The sequence below is a fragment of the Pelophylax lessonae genome (genome assembly GCF_965119305.1).
Source record: "Pelophylax lessonae genome assembly, chromosome: 2".
Classification (NCBI taxonomy): Eukaryota; Metazoa; Chordata; class Amphibia; order Anura; family Ranidae; genus Pelophylax; species Pelophylax lessonae.
In genome coordinates, this window is record NC_138769.1 from 156,644,635 (window position 1) to 156,672,572 (window position 27,938).

General features: G+C 47.5%; 1 protein-coding gene across 1 annotated transcript; it reads left to right on the top strand.

Annotated features, from left to right (window-relative positions):
* On the top strand, positions 1-27,744 carry OVCA2 (OVCA2 serine hydrolase domain containing). The gene is made up of 2 exons (XM_082247330.1): positions 1-216; positions 27,050-27,744. The coding sequence occupies exons 1-2, from the start codon at positions 36-38 to the stop codon at positions 27,562-27,564; spliced, it is 696 nt and encodes a 231-aa protein (XP_082103456.1). The 5' UTR covers positions 1-35; the 3' UTR covers positions 27,565-27,744.
* The last annotated feature ends 194 nt before the right edge of the window (positions 27,745-27,938 follow it).

The following is a 27,938-nucleotide window of genomic DNA, read 5'->3' on the forward strand; positions in this document are numbered from 1 at the left end:
GAGATTACTTCTCTCTCCGTTACGGGTGTAGCAAGATGGCGGCTTCCACAGCAGAAGGCAAGGTTGCCAGACCGCTTCTGAGGATCCTGGCGCTGCACGGATACTGGCAGAATGAGCGCTCGTTCTGGGAGAGGACGGGATCCCTGAGGAAGAATCTGAAGAACCGGGCGGAGCTGGTAATGATCAGCGCTCCTCTGCTCATCCCAGAGCCACCGGGTAAGGAGAGAGCCGGCGACAGGTGACCCGTCCGGGGGACTGGGGAGCCCAGGTGTGACACGTTACCCATCCGGGGACTGGGGGGGCTCAGGTGTGACACGTGACCCTCCCGGGGGGACTGGGGAGCCCAGGTGTGACACGTTACCCATCCGGGGACTGGGGGGGCTCAGGTGTGACACGTGACCCTCCCGGGGGGACTGGGGAGCCCAGGTGTGACACGTTACCCATCCGGGGACTGGGGGGCTCAGGTGTGACACGTGACCCTCCCGGGGGACTGGGGAGCCCAGGTGTGACACGTTACCCATCCGGGGACTGGGGGGCTCAGGTGTGACACATGACCTTCCCGGGGGACTGGGGAGCCCAGGTGTGACACGTGACCCTCCCGGGGGACTGGGGATGTGACACGTGACCCTCCCGGGGGACTGGGGAGCCCAGCTGTGACACGTGACCCGCCCGAGGGACTGGGGAGCTCGGGTGTGACACGTGACCAGCCCGGGGGGACTGGGGAGCCCGGGTGTGACACGTGACGGGACTGGGGAGCCCGGGTGTGACACGTGATCTGCCCGGGCACTGGGGAGCTCAGCTGTGACACGTGACCCGCCCGAGGGACTGGGGAGCCCAAGGCGGACTGGGGAGCCCGGGTGTGACACGTGACCAGCCCGGGGGGACTGGGGAGCCCGGGTGTGACACGCAGACTTGTATAAAGTACTCGAAATTTCTACTTGAGTAAAAGTACAAGTGCTCGATCAAAAAATTACTTGAGTAGAAGTGGAAGTGCTTGCAGAAAAAGTTACTTAAGTAGAAGTACTAAAGTATTCAACATTTTTTTTACTTAAGTATTGCAAGTAATTTTTTCAAAAAATTTGCTACTTAAGTACTAAAAGTAAAAAGTACCAGTAGTTTTGAAAAAAAATTTCTACTCAAGTACTGAAAGTAGAAGTACAAGTACTGTGTTATGTAGTTATTAAAGAAATAAGTCAAAAGTTTGAACATCATATTGTTTTTATTATTTCAAATGATTTATTTAAATGATTAACCTGTGTTTGTTAGTAGTTTCTTGATGCACTTTAAGTGCTGTAGCACCATTTATTTGTTTGTTTCATATTTTCTTTTTATTGGAAAGATTTGGTATAGCAGCTTTTATTATACACAGCCTTTATTTTCGTATGCGCTGATTTACAAATGACATTATACACATTTTTTTGAGCTTTATGCAACCTACCATCTACTGTTCTGGCAGTGGTAATTTTTTTAAAAGTAACGAGTAACTATGCAGCACAAAAAAAAAATACTTGAGTAGAAGTATCGAAATCATCGAAAAAATGTAGTGAAGTAAAAGTAGAAGTAGGAGAAAAAAATTCTACTCTAGGAAAGTACAGATACCGCATTTCGGTACTTAAGTACAGTACTTAAGTAGTTCTACTTCGTTACTATACATCTCTGGTGACACGTGACCAGCCCGGGGGGACTGGGGAGCCCGGGTGTGACACGTGACCAGCCTAGGGGGACTGGGGAGCCCAGGTGTGACACGTGACCCGCCCGGGGGACTGGGGAGCCCAGGTGTGACACGTGACCCGCCCGGGGGACTGGGGAGCCCAAGTGTGACACATGACCCGCCCAGGGGGACTCGGGAGCTCAGATGTGACACATTACCCGCCTGGGGGACTGGGGAGCCCAGTTGTGACACGTGAGCCGTCCGGGGACTGGGGAGCTCAGGTGTGACACGTGACCCGCCCGGGGGACTGGGGAGCCCAAGGGGGACTGGGGAGCTCGGGTGTGACACGTGACCAGCCCGGGGGGACTGGGGAGCCCGGGTGTGACACGTGACCAGCCCGGGGGGACTGGGGAGCCCGGGTGTGACACGTGACCAGCCCAGGGGGACTGGGGAGCCCAGGTGTGACACGTGACCAGCCCAGGGGGACTGGGGAGCCCAGGTGTGACACGTGACCCTCCCGGGGGACTGGGGAGCCCAGGTGTGACACGTGACCCGCCCGGGGGGGGGGGTTGGGGAGCCCAGGTGTGACACGTGACCTGCCCGGGGACTGGGGAGCTCAGCTGTGACACGTGACCCGCCCGAGGGACTGGGGAGCTCGGGTGTGACACGTGACCAGCCCGGGGGGACTGGGGAGCCCGGGTGTGACACGTGACGGGACTGGGGAGCCCGGGTGTGACACGTGATCTGCCCGGGCACTGGGGAGCTCAGCTGTGACACGTGACCCGCCCGAGGGACTGGGGAGCCCAAGGCGGACTGGGGAGCCCGGGTGTGACACGTGACCAGCCCGGGGGGACTGGGGAGCCCGGGTGTGACACGTGACCAGCCCGGGGGGACTGGGGAGCCCGGGTGTGACACGTGACCAGCCTAGGGGGACTGGGGAGCCCAGGTGTGACACGTGACCCGCCCGGGGGACTGGGGAGCCCAGGTGTGACACGTGACCCGCCCGGGGGACTGGGGAGCCCAAGTGTGACACATGACCCGCCCAGGGGGACTCGGGAGCTCAGATGTGACACATTACCCGCCTGGGGGACTGGGGAGCCCAGTTGTGACACGTGAGCCGTCCGGGGACTGGGGAGCTCAGGTGTGACACGTGACCCGCCCGGGGGGGACTGGGGAGCCCAGGTGTGACACGCGATCTGCCCGGGGACTGGGGAGCTCAGCTGTGACACGTGACCCGCCCGAGGGACTGGGGAGCTCGGGTGTGACACGTGACCAGCCCGGGGGGACTGGGGAGCCCGGGTGTGACACGTGACCAGCCCGGGGGGACTGGGGAGCCCGGGTGTGACACGTGACCAGCCCAGGGGGACTGGGGAGCCCAGGTGTGACACGTGACCAGCCCAGGGGGACTGGGGAGCCCAGGTGTGACACGTGACCAGCCCGGGGGACTGGGGAGCCCAGGTGTGACACGTGACCAGCCCAGGGGGACTGGGGAGCCCAGGTGTGACACGTGACCAGCCCGGGGGACTGGGGAGCCCAGCTGTGACACGTGACCCGCCCGGGGGACTGGGGAGCCCAAGTGTGACACGTGACCCGCCCAGGGGGACTGGGGAACTCAGATGTGACACATGACCCGCCTGGGGGACTGGGGAGCCCAGTTGTGACACGTGACCCGTCCGGGGGCTGTGGAGCTTGGGTATGCCACGGGACCCGCCCGGGAAACTGGGGAGCCGAGATGAGACACGTGACCCTCCTGGGGGACTGGGGAGCCCAAGTGTGACACGTTACCCGCCCGGGGGACTGGGGAGCCCAGGTTTGACACGCGACCCGCCCGGGGGGGACTGGGGAGCCCAAGTGTGACACATGACCCGCCCAGGGGGACTGGGTAGCTCAGATGTGACACATGACCCGCCTGGGGGACTGGGGAGCCCAGTTGTGACCCGTCCGGGGGCTGGGGAGCTTGGGTATGCCACGGGACCCGCCCGGGGAACTGGGGAGCCGAGATGAGACACGTGACCCTCCTGGGGGACTGGGGAGCCCAAGTGTGACACGTTACCCGCCCGGGGGACTGGGGAGCCCAGGTTTGACACGCGACCCGCCCAGGGGGGACTGGGGAGCCCAGGTGTGACACGTGACCTGCCCGGGGACTGGGGAGCTCAGCTGTGACACGTGACCCTCCCGGGGGACTGGGGAGCCCAAGTGTGACACGTGACCCGCCCGGGGGACTGGGGAGCCCAGGTGTGACACGCGACCCGCCCGGGGGACTGGGGAGCCCAGGTGTGACACGTGACCCGCCCGGGGGGGACTGGGGAGCCCAGGTGTGACACGTGACCTGCCCGGGGACTGGGGAGCTCAGCTGTGACACGTGACCCGCCCAAGGGACTGGGGAGCCCAAGTGTGACCAGCCCGGGGGACTGGGGAGCCCGCGTGTGACACGTGACCAGCCTGGGGGGACTGGGGAGCCCGGGTGTGACACTTGACCAGCCCGGGGGGACTGGGGAGCCCGGGTGTGACACGTGACCAGCCCGGGGGGACTGGGGAGCCCAGGTGTGACACGTGACCCGCCTGGGGAACTGGGGAGCCCAAGTGTGACACATGACCCGCCTGGGGGGACTGGGGAGCTCAGATGTGACATATGACCCGCCTGGGGGACTGGGGAGCCCAGTTGTGACACGTGAGCCGCCCGGGGACTGGGGAGCCCAGTTGTGAAACGTGACCCGCCTGGCTGAGGAGCTTCCTGCACCTCAGAGAGCTGTACTTAGTGAATGGAGGGGGCTGTCCTTGTACATTAGAAGATCTCCCTCTGACTGTGATTGGCTGTTTGCAGTGAGCACCCTTGTCTCTCTTTATATGGAGTAATTCAGGTGCTATGGCCATGATAGGACAGTAGTGGTGGCATTGTAAAACGTTTTCAGTAAGTTAGTGACACTATATTCTTGTTTAAAAATATTCTATTCATTATATATTCCTAAAGTGGAACTAAAAGCAAAACTTTTTCATTTTGGATAGGGTAAAAGGGGGGGTTATGACCATTGGGGAAATGTTCCTTCACTTCCTGTTCCATAGCCAAACAGGAAGTGAGAAGAAATCCCTCTAAAGTGAGGAAATCCTGAGGTGCCACTAGAACTAGGGTCTCCATTGGAATATTTCCCTTCTTTTCTGGGGACAACCAAAAATTTGAATTTTCTTTCACTTTCGATGATAACGGTAATCGGGAAAAATAGAGAGGGTGAATCTCACTAAGAGGGGTACAGACAGCAAAAACCTGACAGGTGTTGTAATCCTCCTCCAAAGGAAATGGTGATGAGCTCAGGCGTAGGGATGGGCTCAGGCTTGTTCGGGATCGTAGTCCCAACCCACCTGAGAAATTGCACCAGGAAGCCGTCACTGCACACCACTAAGCGGGCAATGGGGCATTTCCTGGCCCGCAGCTGCACATACACACGCTGCCCATGATTGGCAGTGTGCATTAACGGCTTCCTGGCAGGATTGCTCAGGTGGGTTGGGAAAACAAACCAGAACGTGCCTGAGCCCATCCCCACTTCGAAGTGTTTGGGCACAAGTCTGATCTTCCTTGAGGTATCCCACTGGGAAGCTGAAAGCCAGTCATAGGTGGCAGAGGCATTCCTTACCCCACAGCTACACATATACACACAATACACACGCGGCCCTATGATTGGCTGTCGGCTTTAAGAGCTATCCAGCGGGTTTCAACTCTGGGTCAGTTTTTACAGCCAACCTCTAAATTTACATGGTGGCCTGAAGAGGTGAGTTCACAGTTTTGTTTTGGTTTTTTTTTCATTGAAAAAATTTCCTTTATATAAAGTACAAAAGCAGCGTATAATTACACTACATTACAATACAGTTTCCATTACACAATAAATACATCCACTCAGTGGTATGATGCCCAACATGTTGGCGGAGCAAAGTTCCCTGCATCATCACATCATGCATGATGCCGCTTTACTTTGAAAGCGTTATCTGGCTCCTAGGGTACCACCGCAATACCTAGCAGCATGATGTCATAGGTGAGATCACATTAGCACAGCGGCAGTGCTGCAGTTTTACCTTGGCATGTTGAGTTTGATAGGTGGCAGCCCTTTCATACTCGCCCATTGAAGTCATTGCAACTGAATGCCAGATGCATCTATGGCAGTTACGGCATGGTAGTTTAATGTAAAATCCCCATTGGGAGTTGAAAAAAAAACACGCATTCAGGAGGCAACAGTATTAACTTCTGTAAATTGGCTGATTACCACAGATTGCCTTTCAGAGGGCTATAAAGACTGCCATCTGTGTAAAAGAAGCCTTAGACCTCCTTCACCCAGGCATACTATAGCATACGTCTGTATGAGGGCCATGTTTGGCTGCAGGGGCAGTCCCGTTCATGTCAGTTGGGGTGCAGCGGGCAGTTTGAAAGCTGTGTGGGTGCACGGCCCCAAACACATAGCGTCTGCAGTTTGGGCCGTGTACCCACACCTGCATGGATGGCAGATTTGGAGCAGTGGCTGTGTCCATGCAGCTGTTGCATCCCGATCGACATGAAGGGGGATGCACAGAACCTGCTCATCCCTGTGCCCCGGTTCACACTTGTGTGTGTGCAGGGTTCGCATGTAATGTCGGAGCGCACTGCTCCGACATTACATGCGATCAGCTGTGCGGTGCGAGTTTAGCCATACAAACTGTATGGCTAAATTCGCATCGCTCCCGCAGCAAACACGCACAGGAGGCATTTTTGCAGCCGCATCAGGATCGGATCGCACAGCGGTTCACACTTGTGCGATCCGATCCTGTGCGAACTGCACGATCGCACTGCGATTTGCGATCAAACTGGGGGTGTCGTTAAGATTACATTGACACCCCCAGCGTATCGCATATGGCAGTGTGAACTGCCGGGGGTGCGTGTGCGATGCGGGAACAGGCTGCGAATTCGCAGCCTTCCCGCATCGCATATATGTGAACCGAGCCTGTGTGCCAAACATGGCCTTTGCACTTGCATTTATGTACGCCCGTGTGAAATAGGCCGTAGTGATCGTGAAATGTGATTGCTTTCCCCAACTAACCCCCCCCCCCCCCCCCCACACACACACACACACACACACACACATACCTATTAGCGGGGTGCTTCTCCATGAAACGTCCTGTTTTTGTTTAAATTTTGCGTAGTTCTGCCCACATAGCCGCATCATCCATTTACAAGTCCCATCTGTCACTGCGGCAGAGGTACTGCGAGTATCTGCCAGAGATCATGCCAGCACTATTCCGGTGATGTCACCACACTTGTAATCCATGGAATGCGTCCTCCAACCTCTTAACAGAAGATTTATACTTCGATCTGGGGCAGGGATGCAGACATTGCAGGAGCCTGTGTATTGTACATGTGGCACACAGTTCATGGCTTCAAAGCTCTATGACTTCAATGCAAAATTTAATATATGAGCTTTTTTATTTTATCACTGTAAGTGCATTTATTATACTTTTAGGGCTTGTTTATATTAGCATTACCCTTTGAAGAGCCATTCACAATGCACCACCTTTTAGAGGACATTCAACAGGTGGTTGGAAGGCGTTCTGCTGCCTTCTCACTGCCTGTTTTATTCACGGGCCAATTCAAATGAGTCGGTCGCATTTGGCAGGAGGTATTGCTTGCTGCAGGTGATAGGGGGTATAGTTCTTGCCACACCACAACTACCATTATTTACACCCCCCCCCTTCTCAACCACAATAGTTTTAAACCAAGCTTAACCTTAATGCATTCTCTCTGCATTAAGGTAAAAACTTTCAGTTTGCAACTCCTCTCCCCCCCCCCCCCCCACCACCACCACCAGCACCCCCAATCAGACAGTGAGGAGGAGGCAGGGCGGAGCCACGCTCTGTGTGTCTTATGCGAGGTACTTCGGGGGGGGGGGGGAGCCAGAGGGGGACCCAAGAAGAGGAGGATCGGGGCTGTTCTGTGGAAAACCATTTCACAGAACAGGTAAGTATGACATTTTTGTTATTTAACCGCTTGCCGAGCGCCGCACGACTATATACTGCGGCGGTCAGCCCCTCACAGGCAGAGTGACGTAGTGGTACGTCACTAGCCTGGGAGGGTCTGGGGAGCGAGCGTGCGCCGCCAGCGGCGCGCACCCGCGCGGTCACGGACCCCCCCCGCGCATGTGACCGGCGGACCCGATGTCCGCCGGCCACTCTGCGATCGGCGGGGGAGAGGGAGAATGTCAGGCAGCTTGTGTAAACAAGCTGCCTGTCATTCTCCTCAGTGTAAAGACACTGATCACACGGATCTAGTATGTAGATCCGTTGATCAGTGTCCTTACAGCTCAAGCCACAACCAATCACAGTAGAAAGCACGCCCCTAGGGACACACACAGCCCCTCCCTCCCAAATAAAGTTAACCCCTTCACTACCAGTGTATTTTTACAGTAACAGTGCATATGTATAGCACTGATTACTGTAGAAATGTCACTGGTAACTCCAAAAGTGTCAAAAATGTCAGTCAAGGGTCCGATCTGTCCGCCCCAATGTCGCAGTACCGCAAAAAAAATCGCAGATCGCCGCCATTACGCGTTAAAAAAAAAACAACAAAAATGACAAAAATCTTTCCCTTTGTTAGTAAACGCGATAACTTTTGCAAAAAACCAATAAAAATACGCTTTTTGCGATTTTTTTTTTTTTTTTTTTTTTTTTTTTTTTTTTTTACCAAACATAGGTAGCATAAAACAAATTGGCCGAAAATGTTAAATTTTGATTTTTACATTTTTTTGGGGGAATTTCATATAAAAAAATGTGAAAAATATTGTTATTTTTGCAAAATTGACGCTCTTTTTTTGTTTATAGCGCGTGATCAAAAAATCGCACAGGTGATCAAATACCACCAAAAGAAAGCTCTGTTTGTGGGAAAAAAAAGGACGCCAAATTCGTTTAGGTACAGCGTCGCACGACCGCGCAATTGTCCGTTAAAGTCACGCAGTGCCGAATCGCAAAATACCCCCTGGTCGTTTAGCAGCCAAATCCTCCGGGGCATAAGTGGTTAAAAAAAAAAGGTACAGGTACGTTGCTTTGCTTGTACAGGCCCCCCATCTGCATTCCATTGAGAGCGGGCAGTCCACAGGTGGTTTATGACACTGATCTTTACCCACTCTACCCTGTAACAAACATTTTGTAAGTTTTTATTGCAGAGGAGACATAGGGAACATTTATCAATTCTATCCCACAGCCATGCAAGGCTAATCAGGAGCAGTGAGCCAGATTGTGTGACAGATTTCCTATAAGCTTGTTTTATAAATTCTATCCTCGGCTGCTCTGTCAAATAATTAAACCTGACCCTGACCATTTCTTAAATGTGCAATTGCATAGATCAGCCTTTTTCCACCAGAAGAACCCTAAAAATCATTTTCATGTCTTGGGAAACCCTACTAAAATTAAATTTTTAGCTCATGGAACATATGTGTGGTCAGTAAGTTGTAAATATAAGAATACATAAAATAATGTAGTGTATCTAGCATATTTGACACCCAGAGCAGATATTTTTTTTTTTTTTTAAACTCCCCTGCTCTATAAGAAACAATTGTTTTAGTAACAATAATGAAATGGAACAAATAATGGTAATGGCCAGAAAAGAAAACACACAATGAAAATTGTAGTGCCCCTGACATTGGTGGTCAGTGAAAAAGCGCCTTTTTATACTTGTGTTTGGTGTAGTGGTCCCATACGTTAGTGGCCAATAAATTAAAGAAGCTCCCCCTAGATTAATGGTCAGTGGGAGAAGGACCAGTGGGAAAATGCCCCACCCCCTTTTTACACAATAAAAAAAAGTTAGAAACTCTTTATTGTTTTCTACAGAACCCTGCTTGAGATACCCTGGTTTAGGTCTGGTTCACATCTATGTGGCTCTGTGAGCCGCGTTTTGCACAGGCTTGGCAGCCCATTCATTTGAATTGGCTGCCGTGCCTCCAAAAACTCTGGTAAAAGGTCCCTTCACCATTTCTAGAATCGTAGCCAGCACGGGTTTTGGAGTGCGGGTGTGATTTCAAGTGTGTGTGGCGTTCCATTACAATGGCACCCGCATGCATCCAGCGCATTTTCCTGTTTGGGTGGTTGCACCTACGGGTACAGGTGTGGACCCGCAGCAGGAGTGACCCGTATAGATGTGAACCAGGCCTAACAGTGAAATTCTGTCTTGGGCACATATTTATGTGTTAGATGCCTCGTTCCCTGCTGCACATTGTTATTCCCTCCACCAGCTGCCTTGCCAGTACTGTTTCATGTGACAATGTAGAGGCAATGGAGCCACAGCAAAGGGGGACCAGACACTTAACTCACCCAGAAGTGTCAGATGCAGAAGGTTCTTTATCCAACTTAACTCTCGAGAGTGAAGATCCAGAGAGGGCCAGGTAAGTATTGTAGGCAGGATTTGCTTCACTTTAAATAGGAGTGGGGTTACTTTATAGAGAATTTGTTACATTGTCTGTTCCAGGCAATGCTAGAGGTTTTGTTTATAATCCACCCACTGATTCCATCAGCGAGATCCCCCGTTGCTCCTTTTTTGCCTTTGGAGCCCTAAATGGGCAAAGTGACAAATTTCCTTTAAAATAATCCTGTGAGTAAATGAAAATAACAGCAGCAGGTTGACAACAGCATAAGGTGTCAGAGCATACTTGTTGAACTGAACATATCTTTGAAAGATTAGCATAACAAAGCAGTTTTGTAATCGAAGTCGATTTTCAAGATAAAACCCATTTACTGAACACCTGCTAGGCCCCGTACTGATGTTCAAAGTGCTTGCTGAAATGAACTGAACCACAAAAATACAGTGGTTCCATAAGCAATTTCTGAATTTTTTTCATTGCTGTGTATTACCAGATTTTACCAACAGTGTCAATCAGATCAGTAATAACATTAGATTTTGGGGATGTCCCCTCTGTCATATTTAGATAACAACAGGTTCCCAGTGGCATTCCTACAGCACAGTTTACCCCAGAAAGTGTGAAGACAATACCCCCATATATAGTCAACTTTTAAAGCTGAACTTCAGCATAATACCAATTTGAAATACATATAAGGGAGCCATTTTCCCAGGATTTGTATATTTCTCTGTCTGGTCCTGAGATTTACAAAGCTCTGTCACACTGTAACAGCCAGGTTGAGAGGGGACGTGGACCTGGGGACCCAATCATTACGCAGCCCCCTTTACATTACACAGCCCAATCCCCCTGCACAGTACACAGCCCCTTTCATTATACAGCCCCCCTTTACATTACATAGCCCCCTTCCCTTACACAGTATACAGCCCCTTTCATTATACAGCCCCTTTCATTATACAGCCCCTTTCATTATACAGCCCCTTTCATTATACAGCCCCTTTCATTATACAGCCCCTTTCATTATACAGCCCCTTTCATTATACAGCCCCTTTCATTATACAGCCCCTTTCATTATACTGCCCCTTTCATTATACTGCCCCTTTCATTATACTGCCCCTTTCATTATACTGCCCCTTTCATTATACTGCCCCTTTCATTATACTGCCCCTTTCATTATACTGCCCCTTTCATTATACTGCCCCTTTCATTATACTGCCCCTTTCATTATACTGCCCCTTTCATTATACTGCCCCTTTCATTATACTGCCCCTTTCATTATACTGCCCCTTTCATTATACTGCCCCTTTCATTATACTGCCCCTTTCATTATACTGCCCCTTTCATTATACTGCCCCTTTCATTATACTGCCCCTTTCATTATACTGCCCCTTTCATTATACTGCCCCTTTCATTATACTGCCCCTTTCATTATACTGCCCCTTTACTTTGCACAGCCCCTTTACATTACACAGCCCCCTCTTCCTGCACAGTACACAGCCCCTTTCATTATACAGCTACCCTTTACATTACACAGCCCCATCCCCCTGCACAGTACACAGACCCTTTTCATTATACAGCCCCCCTTTACATTACATAGCCCCCTTCTCCTGCACAGTATACAGCCCCTTTCATTTATACAGCCCCTTTCATTTATACAGCCCCTTTCATTTATACAGCCCCTTTCATTTATACAGCCCCTTTCATTTATACAGCCCCTTTCATTTATACAGCCCCTTTCATTTATACAGCCCCTTTCATTTATACAGCCCCTTTCATTTATACAGCCCCTTTCATTTATACAGCCCCTTTCATTTATACAGCCCCTTTCATTTATACAGCCCCTTTCATTTATACAGCCCCTTTACATTGCACAGCCCCTTTACATTACACAGCCCCCTCCTCCTGCACAGTACACAGCCCTTTTCATTATACAGCCCCCCTCTACATTACACAGCCCCTTCCCCTGCACATTATACAGCCCCTTTCATTGCACAGCCATTTTCATTGCACAGCCCCTTTCATTGCACAGCCCCTTTCCATTGCACAGCCCCTTTCCATTGCACAGCCCCTTTCCATTGCACAGCCCCTTTCCATTGCACAGCCCCTTTCCATTGCACAGCCCCTTTCCATTGCACAGCCCCTTTCCATTGCACAGCCCCTTTCCATTGCACAGCCCCTTTCCATTACACAGCCCCCTCCTCCTGCCCAGTACACAGCCCCTTTCATTATACAGTCCCCCTTTACATTACACAGCCTCATTCCCCTGCACAGTACACAGCCTCTTTCATTATACAGCCCCCCTTTACATTACACAGTCCCCCCCCCCCCCCCCGCACAGTACACAGCCCCTTTTTAAGAGAAGAAAATAAAGAAATCTGCGCTCCTTTCTTCAGTGAGTGCAAACTCACTGCTGATGAAGTGAAAAAATATTCCTGTGTATTCAAGTGCGTGAAAACTCACTAATAATAAAAATAAAACTAATAAATGTGTTCAATTATGTATCAACAATAAATAAGCTAAAAAAAATATTGAATCACATACTCAAAGTGACTATTATGCAAACATGTGCAAGTAACCCAAAAGGGTGTGTATCCAAGGTACAAGTGCAGGCTTGATGAATAAGTGTGCTTATACAAAACTCCACAACGCATCGCCGTTCTATCTCCCTGGTGTCTCAGGAAGTGACATCACAGCCATCCGACCGGCGGACCCACGCTGCATCACCACCGCTGAGGATCAGCACGTCCCCTGCCTCGCAACAGGAGATCGCCGCTTGTCCTCTACAGCATCAGCGCTACTGCCTGACCGGACAGTCCACCCTGGATGTGACTTCAGAGACCCCCTACTACTTTTAAGATGCCTGCTTTTATACACCCTTTGTGAGTAAGATTCTTATTGTGTGTCAAATAAACTACCTGTATTGCTACACTTAGATCGGCGCTTGGTCCTCTCTCTCTCTCTCTCTCTCTCTCTCTCTTTAGATTTATACAAAACCACCACTATTGGACAATCCCCAGATATAAATATACATATAATAAAATAATCTAATATATTACACTGGTAGTGAATAAACGTTCATGGTTTGAAAAAAAGTATTCATGTGCAAAATTATCAATAAATCAATGGATATATTGCACTGGGGATAAGTACAGTAAACGTGCATAGAGGAAAAGTGTCCATGTGCAAAGTAATCAATATATCAATAAAGTGCTTCAAATGCGTAAAAGGTGAATCTTCAATTTTCAGCAAGATGTGTCACCATGTGAAAAGATTCCTTAACCATTATCCGACAATGAGTGCAATGGCCGCTCACCTCCACATACACTCAAATGAGCGTTTTTTACAAAGCAAGCTTGGCTCTAGGTCTTCCTCCTTACAGGGGTTAGTATGGATCACTGGTCAATCCCCCACTCATATATATGGACCGGTTAGTTAGTTGTGCCACATCGCTTCCATAAAACTCATAAAGTCTTCTTGGGACTCCCCCCTCATAGCAGGGACACAATAGGAACAAACCTCATGGTGTAGTATGCAAAAATACTTTATTAAATAAAAATAGTGAGGACTTACAGTTAGGCTAAGATAAACGAGTAACCGCAATAGCGGTGATTCCGATACTTCCAGCCACGGCCATAGACTGGAAGTGACGTCATCCTGCTCCTCCCGACGCGTTGCGTCACTGACCACACGTGAGTTTCTCAAGGGTCCCTTGAGCAAAGCGTCGGGAGGAGCCGGGTGACATCACTTTCGGTACAATATATCTATTGATTTATTGATTACTTTGCACATGGACACTTTTCCTCTAACGTTTATCCCCAGTGCAATATATCCATTGATTTATTGATTATTTTGATGTGAATGTGCAATGTATATGTAAAGCGCTGCATAAATTGACAGCGCTATATAAGTACCTGAAATAACAAAATAAAATAAATTTATTTTGCACTTTGCACATGGATACTTTTTTTCTATGAACGTTTATTCACCACCAGTGTAATATATTAGATTATTTTATTATATGTATATTTATATCTGGGGATTGTCCAATAGTGGTGGTTTTGTATAAGCACACTTATTCATCAAGACTGCACTTGTACCTTGGATACACACCCTTTTGGGTTACTTGCACATGTTTGCATAATGGTCACTTTGAGTATGTGATTCAATATTTTTTGTGCTGATTTATTTTTGATACATAATTGAACAAATTTCTTAGTTTTATTTTTATTATTAGTGAGTTTTCATGCACTTGAACACACAGGAATATTTTTTCACTTCATCAGCAGTGAGTTTGCACTCACTGAAGAGAGGAGTGCAGATTTCTTTATTTTCTTATCTTACATGGTATGTGGTGACACTACAAAATTGGCAGCTCTTTCTTTGATTTATTTTATACACATTTGATCACGATTCTTGTACTTCACTGGTAGCGCATTGGCCCCTTTTCTATCTATTTATCTTATACAGCTCCTTTACATTTCACAGCCCCCTTTCACTCCCTGGAGATCCCCGCTTCCCCCCCCCCCCCGGTTCTATGTAAACCGATGCCTTTAAATACCTTATTAGCTCGGAGGAGCGCGAAGAGTAAAGCGGCCGGAAATAATGGAGCTAATGAGGTATTGACAGGCACCATTTTCAATGACACAGACACAATGTAGAAAGGATCTATAAAAAGGGTCTGGCAGTGATTTTTTTTCTTAACTTTAGAGTATGGTGGCCCAGGGCCAGGAGAGGCGGGGTGGCTGGCCTGACACGCCTCCAATGTGTGGCACCCAGGGTGGACCACCCGATCCCTTGTCTCTCCCCCTTGTTGGTAAGAAAAAAAAAAATATTGGCGTATGCCATGCACGTATTGTTTGCACTCTATTTTCAGGGGAATAAAGTGTATGTTATACGCCAATAAATATGGTAACTCATCTCTCTGTCACTCTGCTCTCTACTCCAGTCAGCACACTTCTTGCCCTGCAGCAAGCATACCTGATCGACTGCTTTTGCTGATTCCCCCCCCCCCCCTCCTCTACTGTACAGGGATTGGAACATATTGAACCAAGCCAAATTTAGTTACACTGTTTGCGCCAATATATATATGATTACACTGCTGCATTGTTTGTTAGGTATGGTATGTCTGTCTAGAGTTCAGCTTTAAGTCCTTAAAGCATTTGTAACCCTTAAAAAAATAAATCAAGATATATATTATATATATAATCTCACAGCGGTCACATGAACTTCCTCTGCTGGCCAGCTGATGTCAGAGGGTTATCTCAGGCCTACCCTCTTCATTCCTTACACAGGGAAGATTGAGCAGAGGAATGTCACTGACAGCAAGTCATTGCTGTGAGATTAGGTATTTACAATTAGAATTCTTAAAAAAAGGGACACAGTGCTGTACGCCTTAATTAAACAGAGGGGATGGCAGTGTTTTATCATCCTGACTTTACAACCACTTTAAGATCTCTTCTATACAGCAAAGAGTAAACTTTTTTTTTTTCCCAGCAAGTCCTCCACTGATGTCTCTTCTATTCCTGTAAGGGCTCTTTCACACGGGCGTTCCTTTTTTTTTTTTCCCGATCAGGTCCTTTTTTTTTTTTTTTTGTAACGGACACGGATGACACTTGTGTCATCCGGTCCGTATGTCCGTTTTTCATCCCATCCGTTTGCGGATGAAAAACTGACATAATGCATGTCTATGTAAATACGGATGTCTGCGGATGACACCACTGACATCCGTTTTTGCTTCAGTTCCGTTTTTTGAAAGGAAGAAAAAATAGGGTTCTCCTCCGTTCAAAAAAACTGAACTGAACTGACAAAAAACGGATGTCAGAGGATGATCATCCGATGACATCCGTATTTACATAGAGATACATTATGTCCGTTTTTCATCCGCAAACGGATGGGATGAAAAACGGACATACGTAACGCCCGTGTGAAAGAGCCCTAATACTGTATCATATATACTGTAGATTGCTGACTTGAGGGCAATTCCGACCTTTAGCCATGTGACGCAAACTTCATAGCACCATGATGAATAGATTATGGAACTGGACCGTGATAGTTTTACAAACTTTCCTACCTCTCAGCATTTTTTAAGAAACCAGTATCTACCGTGACACGTTTCATGGTGATTGGATTATAGTGACTTGTTACCCATGTGGATATAAATGTTGGGGTGTGTTTCTGACGCTGATGGATCAAGCCTTCCATTCAGTTACACAAAGCCACGGGTTTTCATTATGCACCTGTAGCGCGCCCCCGAAGGACCTGCTTGGTGATTTTGGGTTCTCTGATGTCTGCCTCCACGCCAAGATTGACCTCCGCTCCTCTGGCACACCTGGTTAGTGCAAACACATTTAAGAACACAAGTGTAAAATACTGTTATCCTGGCTGTGGATTATCAACAAAAGAAAAGACACACACCTGGTAGTGACAAACAAGTTGAATATATTATCACCTTTTAAAACATATGGCAACCTACAGCACTGTTAAACCTTGCTGCAGAGAATCAATACAATAGAAACAATTACCTTCAATATTTAGCAACTGTAGCAACTGTAAGTATAGAAAAGACAGTAATTTATATGCCCATAACACCGACGCTGAGAGGGAGGAGAGAAGGTTTGTCAACTTCTCAGCTCCTTCTGGGCCCCCAAACACCAATGAGAGATAAGCATGACAAAAATGGGTTAAACAGGTGCAGTAAACACATTTCCATTGCGTTAACAGATCCTTGGGTGAAGAGTACTAGTATCTTCTGCTAGCAAACAGTGGGGCCCTTGTTTTAAGAGTAAGTTTAAACAAACTCACGTGAAGCAGTAATCCTCTAGAATGATTTATGAGGATACATTTTTAAAGGTGGCAGCTCCAAACAAGCATCCCATGACACTAGAAAGGGAAATTGGTGTCTTCATGCAGTGTCAGTACTGTGTTAAGAAGGATGGTGGGTTTGCCCCCGCTCACCAATCCTCTGTGCGATGACACAATGGTAATCCCAGATGCTGGTTCAGGCTCCTGTCACTCCTAGCGGTGTAGTAAGGTACAGGATCCCCTCCTGATGGCCAATCAAGATGACTGGTACCGAAACTGACAAGGGGACCGGACAGCGGCTGACCTGGACTCATGTTGTGATCCATGAAGCCGTGTGGGTCTTCTCCACTGGGCTGGGTGGCAATGGGTCACCGATTAGGGTCCCTGGGCGGAACGGTGGTGGACCGTGTGGGTGACACTGTTCCTGGGTCTTCTAAGTCTCCTGGCAGCACGGCAGCACTCTCCCAGTAGTCTCAAGAAAAGCGTGGCTCTGTCTCCCTTAGGTTCCACCACACAGTCCTATCACCTCACCACTCCTGTCCTCTGTCCCCTCTGTTGGGTGTAGACTGTGGCACAGCAAAGGGGCTTTTTTTGAGGCTTGGTATCTCTGTCTCCCTGTGAGCCACTTCAGCCTCCCTTCCTCTCTCTTCACACACACTCCTCTCCTTTTTTCCCGGGCTCCAGGTTATCCCTCCTCTTCCAGCCGTGCCTGCTGGGGTCTGTAGTTTGCCTTCCAATAATTTAAATGGAGCTGTCTGTCTCCCAGGACTACATGTCCTATGCTGCACTTGTCCTGGCTGTTCATTTGTCCCTCACTGCTTGACAGAAGAAGGGAGGTCACTGACAACCCAAGCTCGCTTCTCCCTTTGTCACGGCAGTGGTGGCCCTAAGCAGGAAGGTAAAAAAAAAGGGTGGGGGACAGAACGAGTAGCGGCCAGGAGAGAACACACACACCTGCAGCTGCGCTCTCCCTCTCTCTGCACATTTGTCTGGCCTTCTACTGTGGCCATGCTCTGAGCTCTCTCCCCTACGAGTCTCCCTACTGACAGGAGAAGGGGGGACAGATCGGCAGGTAGCACCCGCTACACACCATTACAACTTTCTAGTCACTGGCATCCTAACAACCAATGACATCAGTTAACAAAGAGGATGTCTGTTGCCTCCACAGCATCCTTGTTTGACCTTTTCTCAACCAGAGTTCCTTCTGAGATTGCTAGAGGTTCCCTAAGCAATGGAACATTGAACTCCCACCTACAATGGCCACCCTGCACAGTGGCAGTTTTCCATTGACCATAAAAGTGGGGTACTTCTACATTAACCATTAGTGTTAGAGAACACCATTTTTTCTGTCTGCATTTCTTTTCTGTTATTCCAGAATAATACTGAAAATAATTTTTTTGCAAATATCCGTTCAGAAGGTACAACACCTTCTTCTTCTCCTTTTTTTTTTTTTTTCTTTTATTTAAAACTTTCTACAATTACTGATCATGCTTATGTACTATAATCTGTAGATATAATCATTTTAGCAGTAGTTCCCAGAAACCTGAAGGGTCCAGAGTTAAAAGGTTGAGAAAAGTCTCTTGGATGAGTGGTAAAATGTCCGCAACGTTATAGAATTTTAACTGGCCAAATTATTAAAATTGGAGTTAAAGTCTGTGAAAAATACATTTTTATTTATATCCGATTCCCACTGCAGTTTTGATCTTTGGTCACCTGAAACTGGGAGGCGATTGAAGCAGTACAATCATGTTTTCAACCAAAAACTTATAGAACGCTTTCACAAGGGCCAAACAGCTGACAAGTGTCCAGTATAAAGCTTAGTATACATTTGAAAATATTGTTGCAATTTTAGAAGCTATTTACAAAAAAATACATTTGGAACTGAATGGTCTATAGACCAGTGATGGCAAACCTTGACACCCCAGATGTTTTGGAACTACATTTCCCATGATACTCAACTACATTGCAGAGTGCATGAGCATCATGGGAAATTTAGTTCCAAAACATCTGGGGTGCCAAGGTTTGCCATCACTGCTATAGACCATTCAGTTCCAAATTTATTTTTTTGTAAATAGCTTCTAAAATTGCAACAATATTTCCAAATGTATACTAAGCTTTATACTGGACACTTGTCAGCTGTTTGGCCCTTGTGAAAGCGTTCTATAAGTTTTTGGTTGAAAACATGATTGTTGGAAATTTAAAGTGGTTATAAACCCTTCCATATACCCAGTGAAGTGACTGGCCTCAAGTGATACAAAGAGATGAAACAAATCTTCTCTTCTCTATAGCTGTTCAAAGTGCAGAATTTAAATGAGCTTCAGAAGGCTTGGAGCTGAAATTATGCTCTGCAGAGTTCAGTGAGGAGAGAGAGCTGATTGGAGGGAAGGGACATACCCCCCTTCACACAGGAACAGAGCTGAGGCTGTCAAATCCTACCCTGTCACCTTTTGCCTCTTGGTGTCAGGAAAACTTAGAAGTGATTCATACTGATAACAGAGGAATGAATCTGCAGACAGAATAGACACTTACAGTAATACTAAAGCCTTTTTTTTTTTTTGGTTTAAAAAAAAAAACATGTTGTACTTACCTGCTCTGTGCAATGGTTTTGCACAGAGCAGCCCAGAGACTCCTCTTCTTGGGTCCCTTGCGGGCACTTCTGGCCCCTCTCTCCTGCCAAGTGCCCCCAAAGCTATGGGGGCACCCAAGTCGACTTGCTGCTCTGTGTGTCCATTGAGACATGGGGCCACAGCTTGGGCCCACCCTCTCTCTCTCCTCATTGGATCACTGACTTCGATTGACAGCAGCGGGAGCCAGTGGCACGCACTGTGTGTCTCATCCAATCAGGAGGGAGAGACCCAGACAGACAAGTCTCTCCTGCACCATCGCTGGATCGAGATGGGGCTCAGGTAAGTATTAGGGGGGCTGCTGCACACAGAAGGTTTTTTTTATCATAGTAACATAGTAGGTGAGGTTGAATAAAGACAATAGTCCATCCAGTTCAACCTGTGCATCCAGTTCAACCTGTGATTTTTTTTTTTTTAGGTGTGTGTGGCTGTAATCATCTCTCATACCCCTGAATGTTCTGATCCTTGAGATGCAGGCCAATAGTCTTTTGAAAGCCACCATACTACCCGCAGAAACCACCTCTCGTGGTAGAGAATTCCACAATCTTGTAGCCCTAACAGTAAAGAACCCCCCACGTTGCCTGAGGTTAAAACGCTTCTCCTCTAATCGCATTGTATGCCCCCGAGTCCTCATGCAATCCCTTCGACTAAACAGCTTTTTTTCTAAGCTGAGATCCCCATTGAGATATTTAAACATTGCTATCATGTCCCCCCTCAGGCGTCTCTTCTCCAGGGAGAATAAATCAAGCGATTGCAGACGCTCTTCATAATCCAGGTCCTCCAATCCCCTAATTAGTTTAGTTGCCCTTCTCTGGACTCTCTCCAGCTCCAACACATCCCTCCTAAGGACTGGCGACCAGAACTGGACAGAATACTCCAGATGCGGTCGGACCAGAGTTTTATAAAGTGGAAGGATTATAGTCTTATCTCTGGAATACATCCCTTTATGCATGCTAATATTCTGCTAGCTTTGGCAGCTGCCGCCTGACATTGCATGCTGTTGCCTAGTCTATCATCAACCAAGACTCCCAGATCCTTCTCCATTTTTGATTCCCCCAAGGGTTCCCCTCCTAACGTGTATTGTGCTTTTATGTTTCTAGTCCCCAAGTGCAAAACCTTACACTTCTCTACGTTAAACCTCATTTGCCAAGTCGTTGCCCACTCCGTTATTTTGTCCAGGTCATTCTGTAGTATATCTGCTTCATGCTCTGCGGTTATTGCCCTGCCCAATTTGTGTCATCTGCAAAAACTGCTATTGAACCACTGACCCCGACCTCAATGTTGTTTATGAATAAATTGAACAAGGTTGGTCCCAGGACTGAGCCCTGGGGCACCCCGCTTACTACCTCAGACCAGTCTGAGTATGCGCTGTTTATTACCACCCTTTGGACACGCCCTTTAAGCCAGTTCCGTATCCAAAAGCACACCCTGCTGTCGATACCTGCAGACCTTATTTTATAAATTAAGCGCTTATGGGGAACTGTATCAAACGCCTTAGCGAAATCTAGGTACACCACATCCACTGGTCTGCCCCTATCTAGCTCACAGCTCACCTCCTCGTAGAATGCTAATAGATTGGTTTGACAAGAACGCCCCTTTGTAAACCCGTGCTGGTTATTACTGATGATGCTGTTGTCTTTAGCAAACTCTACGATATAGTCCCTTATCATCCCCTCCAGAAGTTTACATACTATCGATGTCAAACTGACAGGCCTATAATTTCCCGGGACATGCCTCTGACCCTTTTTGAATATCGGAATCATGTTAGCTTTCCTCCAATCTCCTGGTACTTCTCCTGTCCTAATACTGTCCGCAAAGATCAGGAACAGTGGTCTGGATATAACCTTACTGAGTTCCTTGAGTACTCACGGATGCATGCCATCCGGGCCTGGTGATTTGTTTGTGTTAAGTTTATCCAGCCTTTCCCTGATTTCCCCCTCTTTTAGCCATAATGGCAAGTCCTGTGTATTACTACTAACCAAACAGTCATGGTCAGTGTACCCCTCCGTTTCCTGTGTAAATACTGACGAGAAAAAAGCATTCAGCACGGTTGCTTTTTCAGTGTCCTCTGTAACCATCCTCCCATCATCTCTAATTATGTGTGCAATATGCTCTGCCCTAGTTTTTTTGCTATTGATATACTTAAAGAATTTCTTTGGGTTTTTTTTACTATCCTCCGCTATTTGTCTCTCAAAGTCTATTTTAGCCATCTTGATTTTGTGTTTACACTTCTTATTTGCCTCCTTGTATTGGTCGAAAGCCAATACTGTGCCTTCTGATTTATATTTCCTGAAGGCCAATTTTTTTCCCCTAATAAGGTTTTTAACGCTACGGTTTAGCCAGCCAGGTTTGGCTTTGTCTCTTCTAAATTTATTTCCCATAGGAATGCACTGCAAGATGCCTTTGCCTAATATGTTTCTAAAGCATTCCCATTTTATCTCTGTGGTCAGGGATCCTAGGGTTCGGTCCCAGTTTACCCTTTCCATCAATGAGAACAATTTTGGAAAGTTTGCCCTTCTGAAGTTAAGGGTTCTTATGTTCCCTACTTGCCTTGTTCTATTGTTATTTACACTGAATGTGATTATCCTGTGATCGCTAGAGCCCAGGTTGTCCTTGACTCCTACCTCCGAGATTATGTCTGGGTCATTAGTGATCAATAGATCCAGGACTGCATTTTCTCTAGTCGGAGAGTCCACCAACTGTGACATGTAGTTGTCCTGTAAGGTTTCCGTGAATAGACGGGCCTTCTGTGAGTGTGCAGTCCCCTCTTCCCAGTCAATGTCGGGATAATTGAAGTCCCCCCAATATGATGACAGATCCTAGCTTTGCCACTTTACCCAACAGTGCTAAAAATTCCAGCTCTACCTCCTCCCCTTGTTTAGGTGGCCTATAGCAAACCCCCACAATTACTTTTCCCTTTTCTCCTTCCCTAAGGAGTTCTACCCACACGGATTCTAACTCCATACTCATCCCTCCCGTAATGTCACTCCGCTCTATCACCCTTACATTGTTCTTGACGTAGAGACATACCCCTCCCCCTCTTTTTCCTACCCTGTCCTTCTGGTACACCGAATACCCTTGGATATTTGCCAGCCAGTCATGTGAGGGGTCGAACCAAGTCTCCGCTATTCCCACAAGGTCTATGTCCTCTTCATGAACTAACATTTCCAACTCATCTATTTTATTAGCTAGACTCCTGGCATTAGCATATACCCCTCTTAGTTTTGCAGACGTTGATTGGTTATGTTTATTCCTGTTCGGTCTGAGGTTTTCCCGCACAGACCTGCCGATTGACGCTGTGGACCTACTGTCGCTGCTGACCCTACAACTGCCTTCAGTCCTTTGCTCCCTCCCTCCTGACTCTACTTCTGAGCCCACCCCCCCGTCTCCTAGTTTAAAAGCCCCTCCAACTTGGTGGCCATCTTTCTCCCCAAAAGAGCTGTACCGTCCCCATTAAGGTGCAGCCCATCCTTACTAAAGAACCGGTAGCCGACTGAGAAGTCAGCCCAGTTCTCCAGGAACCCAAACCCTTCCTTCCTACACCAATTCCTCAGCCACTTGTTAAGTTCCCTAATCTCCTTCTGCCTCTCTTGTGTGGCTTGAGGTACAGGCAGTATTTCAGAGAAAACCACCTTGGAGGTCCTTTTCCTCAATCTAGTACCTAAGTCCCTGAAATCGTTCTTTAGCATCCTCCACCTACCTTTAACTTTGTCATTAGTGCCCACATGCACCATGACCGCTGGGTCATCCCCAGCCCCACACAACAATCTGTCTGCCAGATCTGCGATATGCCGAACGCGGGCGCCCGGTAGACAACAAACTGTTCGGTTCACGAGATCTTTTTTACAGATTGCCCTCTCTGTCCTCTTGATAATTGAGTCCCCCACTACCACAACCTTTCTTACCTTTCCTGAGTTACGGCCCCCTTCTTCCTGGAGCCGTCCCTCCCCTGGCAGCTGGGGGAGGGCGCATGCTCCAGCACTGCCACCCCTGAGTTGATATCCCCCTCAACCTGCAACTCGGCAGATATGTTCGGGTGTACCAACTCAGGACTGGCCTCCCTGACACTCCTCCCACTAACATTCCTAACAGTCACCCAGCTGCGTACCTCTGCTGCTTGCGTCTCCTCTTCTCCTCCCTCCTCTATGCTGGCCCCTGCCAGCGCCTGATGGGTAATGTCCAAGCTCCTTTCCAGGTTGTAGATGCCACGCAGTCTTGTCACTTTGCTCTCTAGATCCACGATGTGGGCTTCCAGAGCAACAAGTCGCTCGCATCTTGCACAGCAGTATTCGTCCTCGATTGGTTCATCAAGAAACTCATACATGCCGCAAGAAGCGCACTGAGTGGCATCCCCAATCCTGTCGGACATTAATACCCACTACTCTATGGGGATAATATTAACGACCTGCTCTTCCTTACCTACACTACCTCTAACTCCCCTGGTACCAAACCTGGGGTATCTTAATACATCAAATGCATTCAATTAAAAAAACCTTCTGTCTTTAGAACCACTTTAGGCCCTGTATACATGGGCACAATATCAGGCGTCCACTGGTTCAATAGAAATCGGCTGACATTCGGTCCTGTGTGTACAGCAGCAGTACAGTGTGTTTAGGTGGGGGCAATAGCTCCACAGGGAGTTTGATAAAGGAAAAGGAATTAGCAGCACTCCAGGTTGAGTCAAAATCCAGATTTATTGACTGGACATCCAAATATGACAATCGTGACAAGGTAGACGCGTTTCACACACTGACTGTGTGCTTAATCATTAATGATTAAGCACACAGTCAGTGTGTAAAACACGTCTACCTTGTCACGATTGTCATATTTGGATGTCCAGTCAATAAATCTGGATTTTGACTCAACCTGGAGTGCTGTCAATTCCTTTTCCTTTATCAAGTTTTCACGGAGGCGAGCCGGGGCATGCACCGGTGTGAGTCATCAGGCAATTACACCACCTTGAGCAGTGAGTTCTTGACTCTTCAATCCGCAGGGAGATTGCTGTACTAACTTTGGATAGTACAGCGACTCCTCCTGAGCCCTTAAGTTTTTTTGTTTTTTCTTTTTTTCAGCCCGCTGGGTTGAACAAACAAACTTGCTAGTGTGTACCAGGCATTAGAGCTTGTATTTGAGACACACTATAGAGGGATACGCTTTGTTCATATTTCATGTCTGAGGTTTACAGCCACTTTAAGAGCCGGTTCACATACAGGCGATCCGACTTGCCGGGGCGACCTGTGAAGTCGCGGTGCACAGCGCGCACCGCGATCTCGGAGCGACATGCATGGACTTCATATCATTGAAGTCAATGCAGGTCACTCCAGGTCGCCCCAAAGTAGTACAGGACCCTTTTTCTAAGTCGGAGCGACTTGTGTCGCTCCTATTAGAACGGGTCCTGTGCTAATCTATGGCAAACGACCCACGGCGACTTGTCAGGCGACCAAGTCGCCTGACAAGTCGCCCCAGTGTGAACCGGCTCTTAAAGTGGAGTTCCACCCTAAATTTATACTTACCTCCATCTTCTCGCTCCGGGTCACCTGAAAAACAAATGGATAATCACAATTTTTTTTCTTTTTTTTTTACTTACCTCGTAGAGAAAATATACTTACCTTACTTCCTTCTTCCTCCCCTCGACGGCCACGGCCATTCGTCACTTCCTGGCTTTTGCAATGATTCCTGGGAGCTGAACGTCATCGCTCCCAGGAATCATTGCGCCTGCACCGGCCCCGACGTCAGAAGCTGTGGAGGTATGACGCGCGCGCACCGGAAGTGACGGTGGGGCCGGTGCAGTGCATCGTGGAACAGAAGAAGAAGGAAGAGGACGCAGAAGAGGATCGCGCTGGCTTCAAGCTGCCCACACCTGAGATGGCAGCGCTGGACAATACTTTTTCAAGGTAAGTATTTCTCCTAAAAGGTAAGTGCAACCCGGGACAGATCAGAGGCTAGCCATTGTGGAATGTACTAGCCCTGACGACAGGGGGTATTTTGTATTCCCAGGGTGGAACTCCGCTTTAAAGTCCACAACAATTTCCCACAATTTCAAGTGCACAAATTGAAATTGGGGTGGAACAGTATCGGAAATATCCTTACACTGGCAAACCAGTGGTTTTGGGAATTAGGTTGCTCAAAACTGTTACATTTTTAAAACACTGAGTGGCAAATTGCTGAGGGCTTTTCAGTTTTCATCTGATTCTATTTTTATTTTATTTTTTATTTAAAGCTGATCTAAAATTTCCAAAATTGACAAGTGTATTGTCAGCATTAAAGTTAGGACTAAATTATATTTTTATTTTATTTAATATGGACAGTCTGATTTAATGGCAGTCATTAGACCAAAGTCAGATACGCATTCTTACTTGCAGTACTTATTTCAATTTTCAATTTTGGAAGCACTATATGACTTCTCTCTTCTGAACTACTAGTAATCCGCACAGAAATGAGCACGCAATGATGTCAAATCGTTCCAGGTCACTAGTAGTAAGAGTAGGAGTGCCTGCCTAGCCACACTGCAGCCTCAGCTCGCTGACAGAACTAAGCCAGGCTGGGAGCCAAGAGGCCTTTTGGGTTCGTGATTGCATAGTACATGATCATGCAAGGGCTAAAATAAACATATTGACCACTGTCTTAGTGGCTGGTCATTTCTTTTTATATGTATTGGTGTGAATGTAAAAAATAAAAAAAAACACAAACTATGTATGGCTGTAAAAAGAGTGCTTGTGGTTGTTTCTCCAAAATTGATATTTCAGCTTTTTGGCTGATGCTATGGTGTTAAACCTCTAGATGCTTATGTCTCCCAGGCACTCTGGAAAGGAGATCTGTACACTTGAATTCCCAGGAATGCACACTTGACTGTGGGTAGATACAAGAGGGTCCCACTCTTCCTGTTGGAGTTTTAAAGCCTAAGTGCATTTAAAATGTGTTTTATTCTTTAATAAATTGGCCAGGCTATAGCTGCAATACTCACTCTACCAGTGTAGCTGTCCCCCACAGTAGGTTTTCACCATTAGATGGTGTTCCTGTTCCAGGTTGAATAATACCCAACAACTTCCTGTGAGCCTAGGGCATCAAGAACCCTCTCGCTAATCTTGCTGACCTGGGTTCACTGTATCAGGACAATATCCCCCCGGACATTATCCCCCGGGCAATATTCCCCAGGACAATATCCCCCCCCCTGGAAAACATCCCTCTGGACATAATCCCCCCGGGACAACATCCCCCGGGCAATATCCCCCCCGGAAAACATCCCCCTGGACATAGGGTTAGAGGGGGGATATTGTCTAGGAGGATATTGTCCAGGGGGATGTTGTTCAGGGGGGATGTTGTTCAGGGGGGATGTTGTCCAGTGGGGATATTGTCCGGGGGGATATTGTCCTAGAATCGGGTTCACAGGAGATTTCTGAAGAGAGGTATGCAATTAGAGAGGGGGGATGCCTAACTATCTCTGGAAACTTTCAAAACTTAGCAAGGAGTTCTCACCAATAGACCAGAGACATAAGAACCGTAAGATCTAGACTCCAGTTCCAGTTTTTCAAAATAAAAATGTTTTTTACCTGAAATAAGGAGTTTGCTGAAAGTTATGAGATTTACTAGACCTGACTACTTTTTCTTTGTAGATGTTGACTCCAATGAAGGGGGTGCAGATATTCAACGAGAAGATCCCAGGGGCTGGTGGTTCTCGGATCCTGAGCAGAGCAGTTTTAATGCCATGGCTGAAACTACAACCTGCGTAGGATTAGAGGAATCGCTGCAAGCTGTGGCTAAGGCCTTTTCTGAACTTGGGCCCTTCAATGGAATATTGGGTTTCAGCCAAGGAGCCGCTCTAGTGGCCATGATATGCTCTTTAAAACAAGGTGGAGACCCTCGCTTCCAGTTTGACTTTGCTATCTTGGTCGCTGGATTCAAAAGTCGTGCTACTGAACATGCAAAATTTTACCAGCAGCCCATCACTGTCCCATCCCTTCATGTTTATGGCGACACTGATCGTGTTATCCCAGGAGAAATGAGCCAAGAACTAGCTTCTTCTTTTGTGAATCCCATTCTACTTACACATACAGGAGGACATTACATACCTGTGTGTGCAGCACAGAAAAAGGTTTATTTCCCATTCTTGGACTCTTTCCGTACATAAGCTGTGACGGAAAATAGATATTTTAACACTGAACTCTATGAACTTGACATTGCAGGAATTCTGGATAAAACATAATGTCTTTGTTGCTTATGTATAATTTGTCTTCAAAGCAGTGATTTTTGCTTTAGGGAAATATTTCACAAAGGAAAAATAAATACCCTACTGTGTTTTACAGCCCTATATATTGCAATGAAGGCGAAGAAAGAAAAAAAAAAAGGTTATTAACCTGTTCTTAACTCTATGGGAGTGTCACGTGAATTTAAATGGACCTGGGAGGTCATTATTTACTCCGGGCAAGTTTTGTATTTCCAACCTATTCTAGTTCTATCCCACTTCATTCCTTTTCCTCCGGGAGCCCCAGCTTCGCATACAGG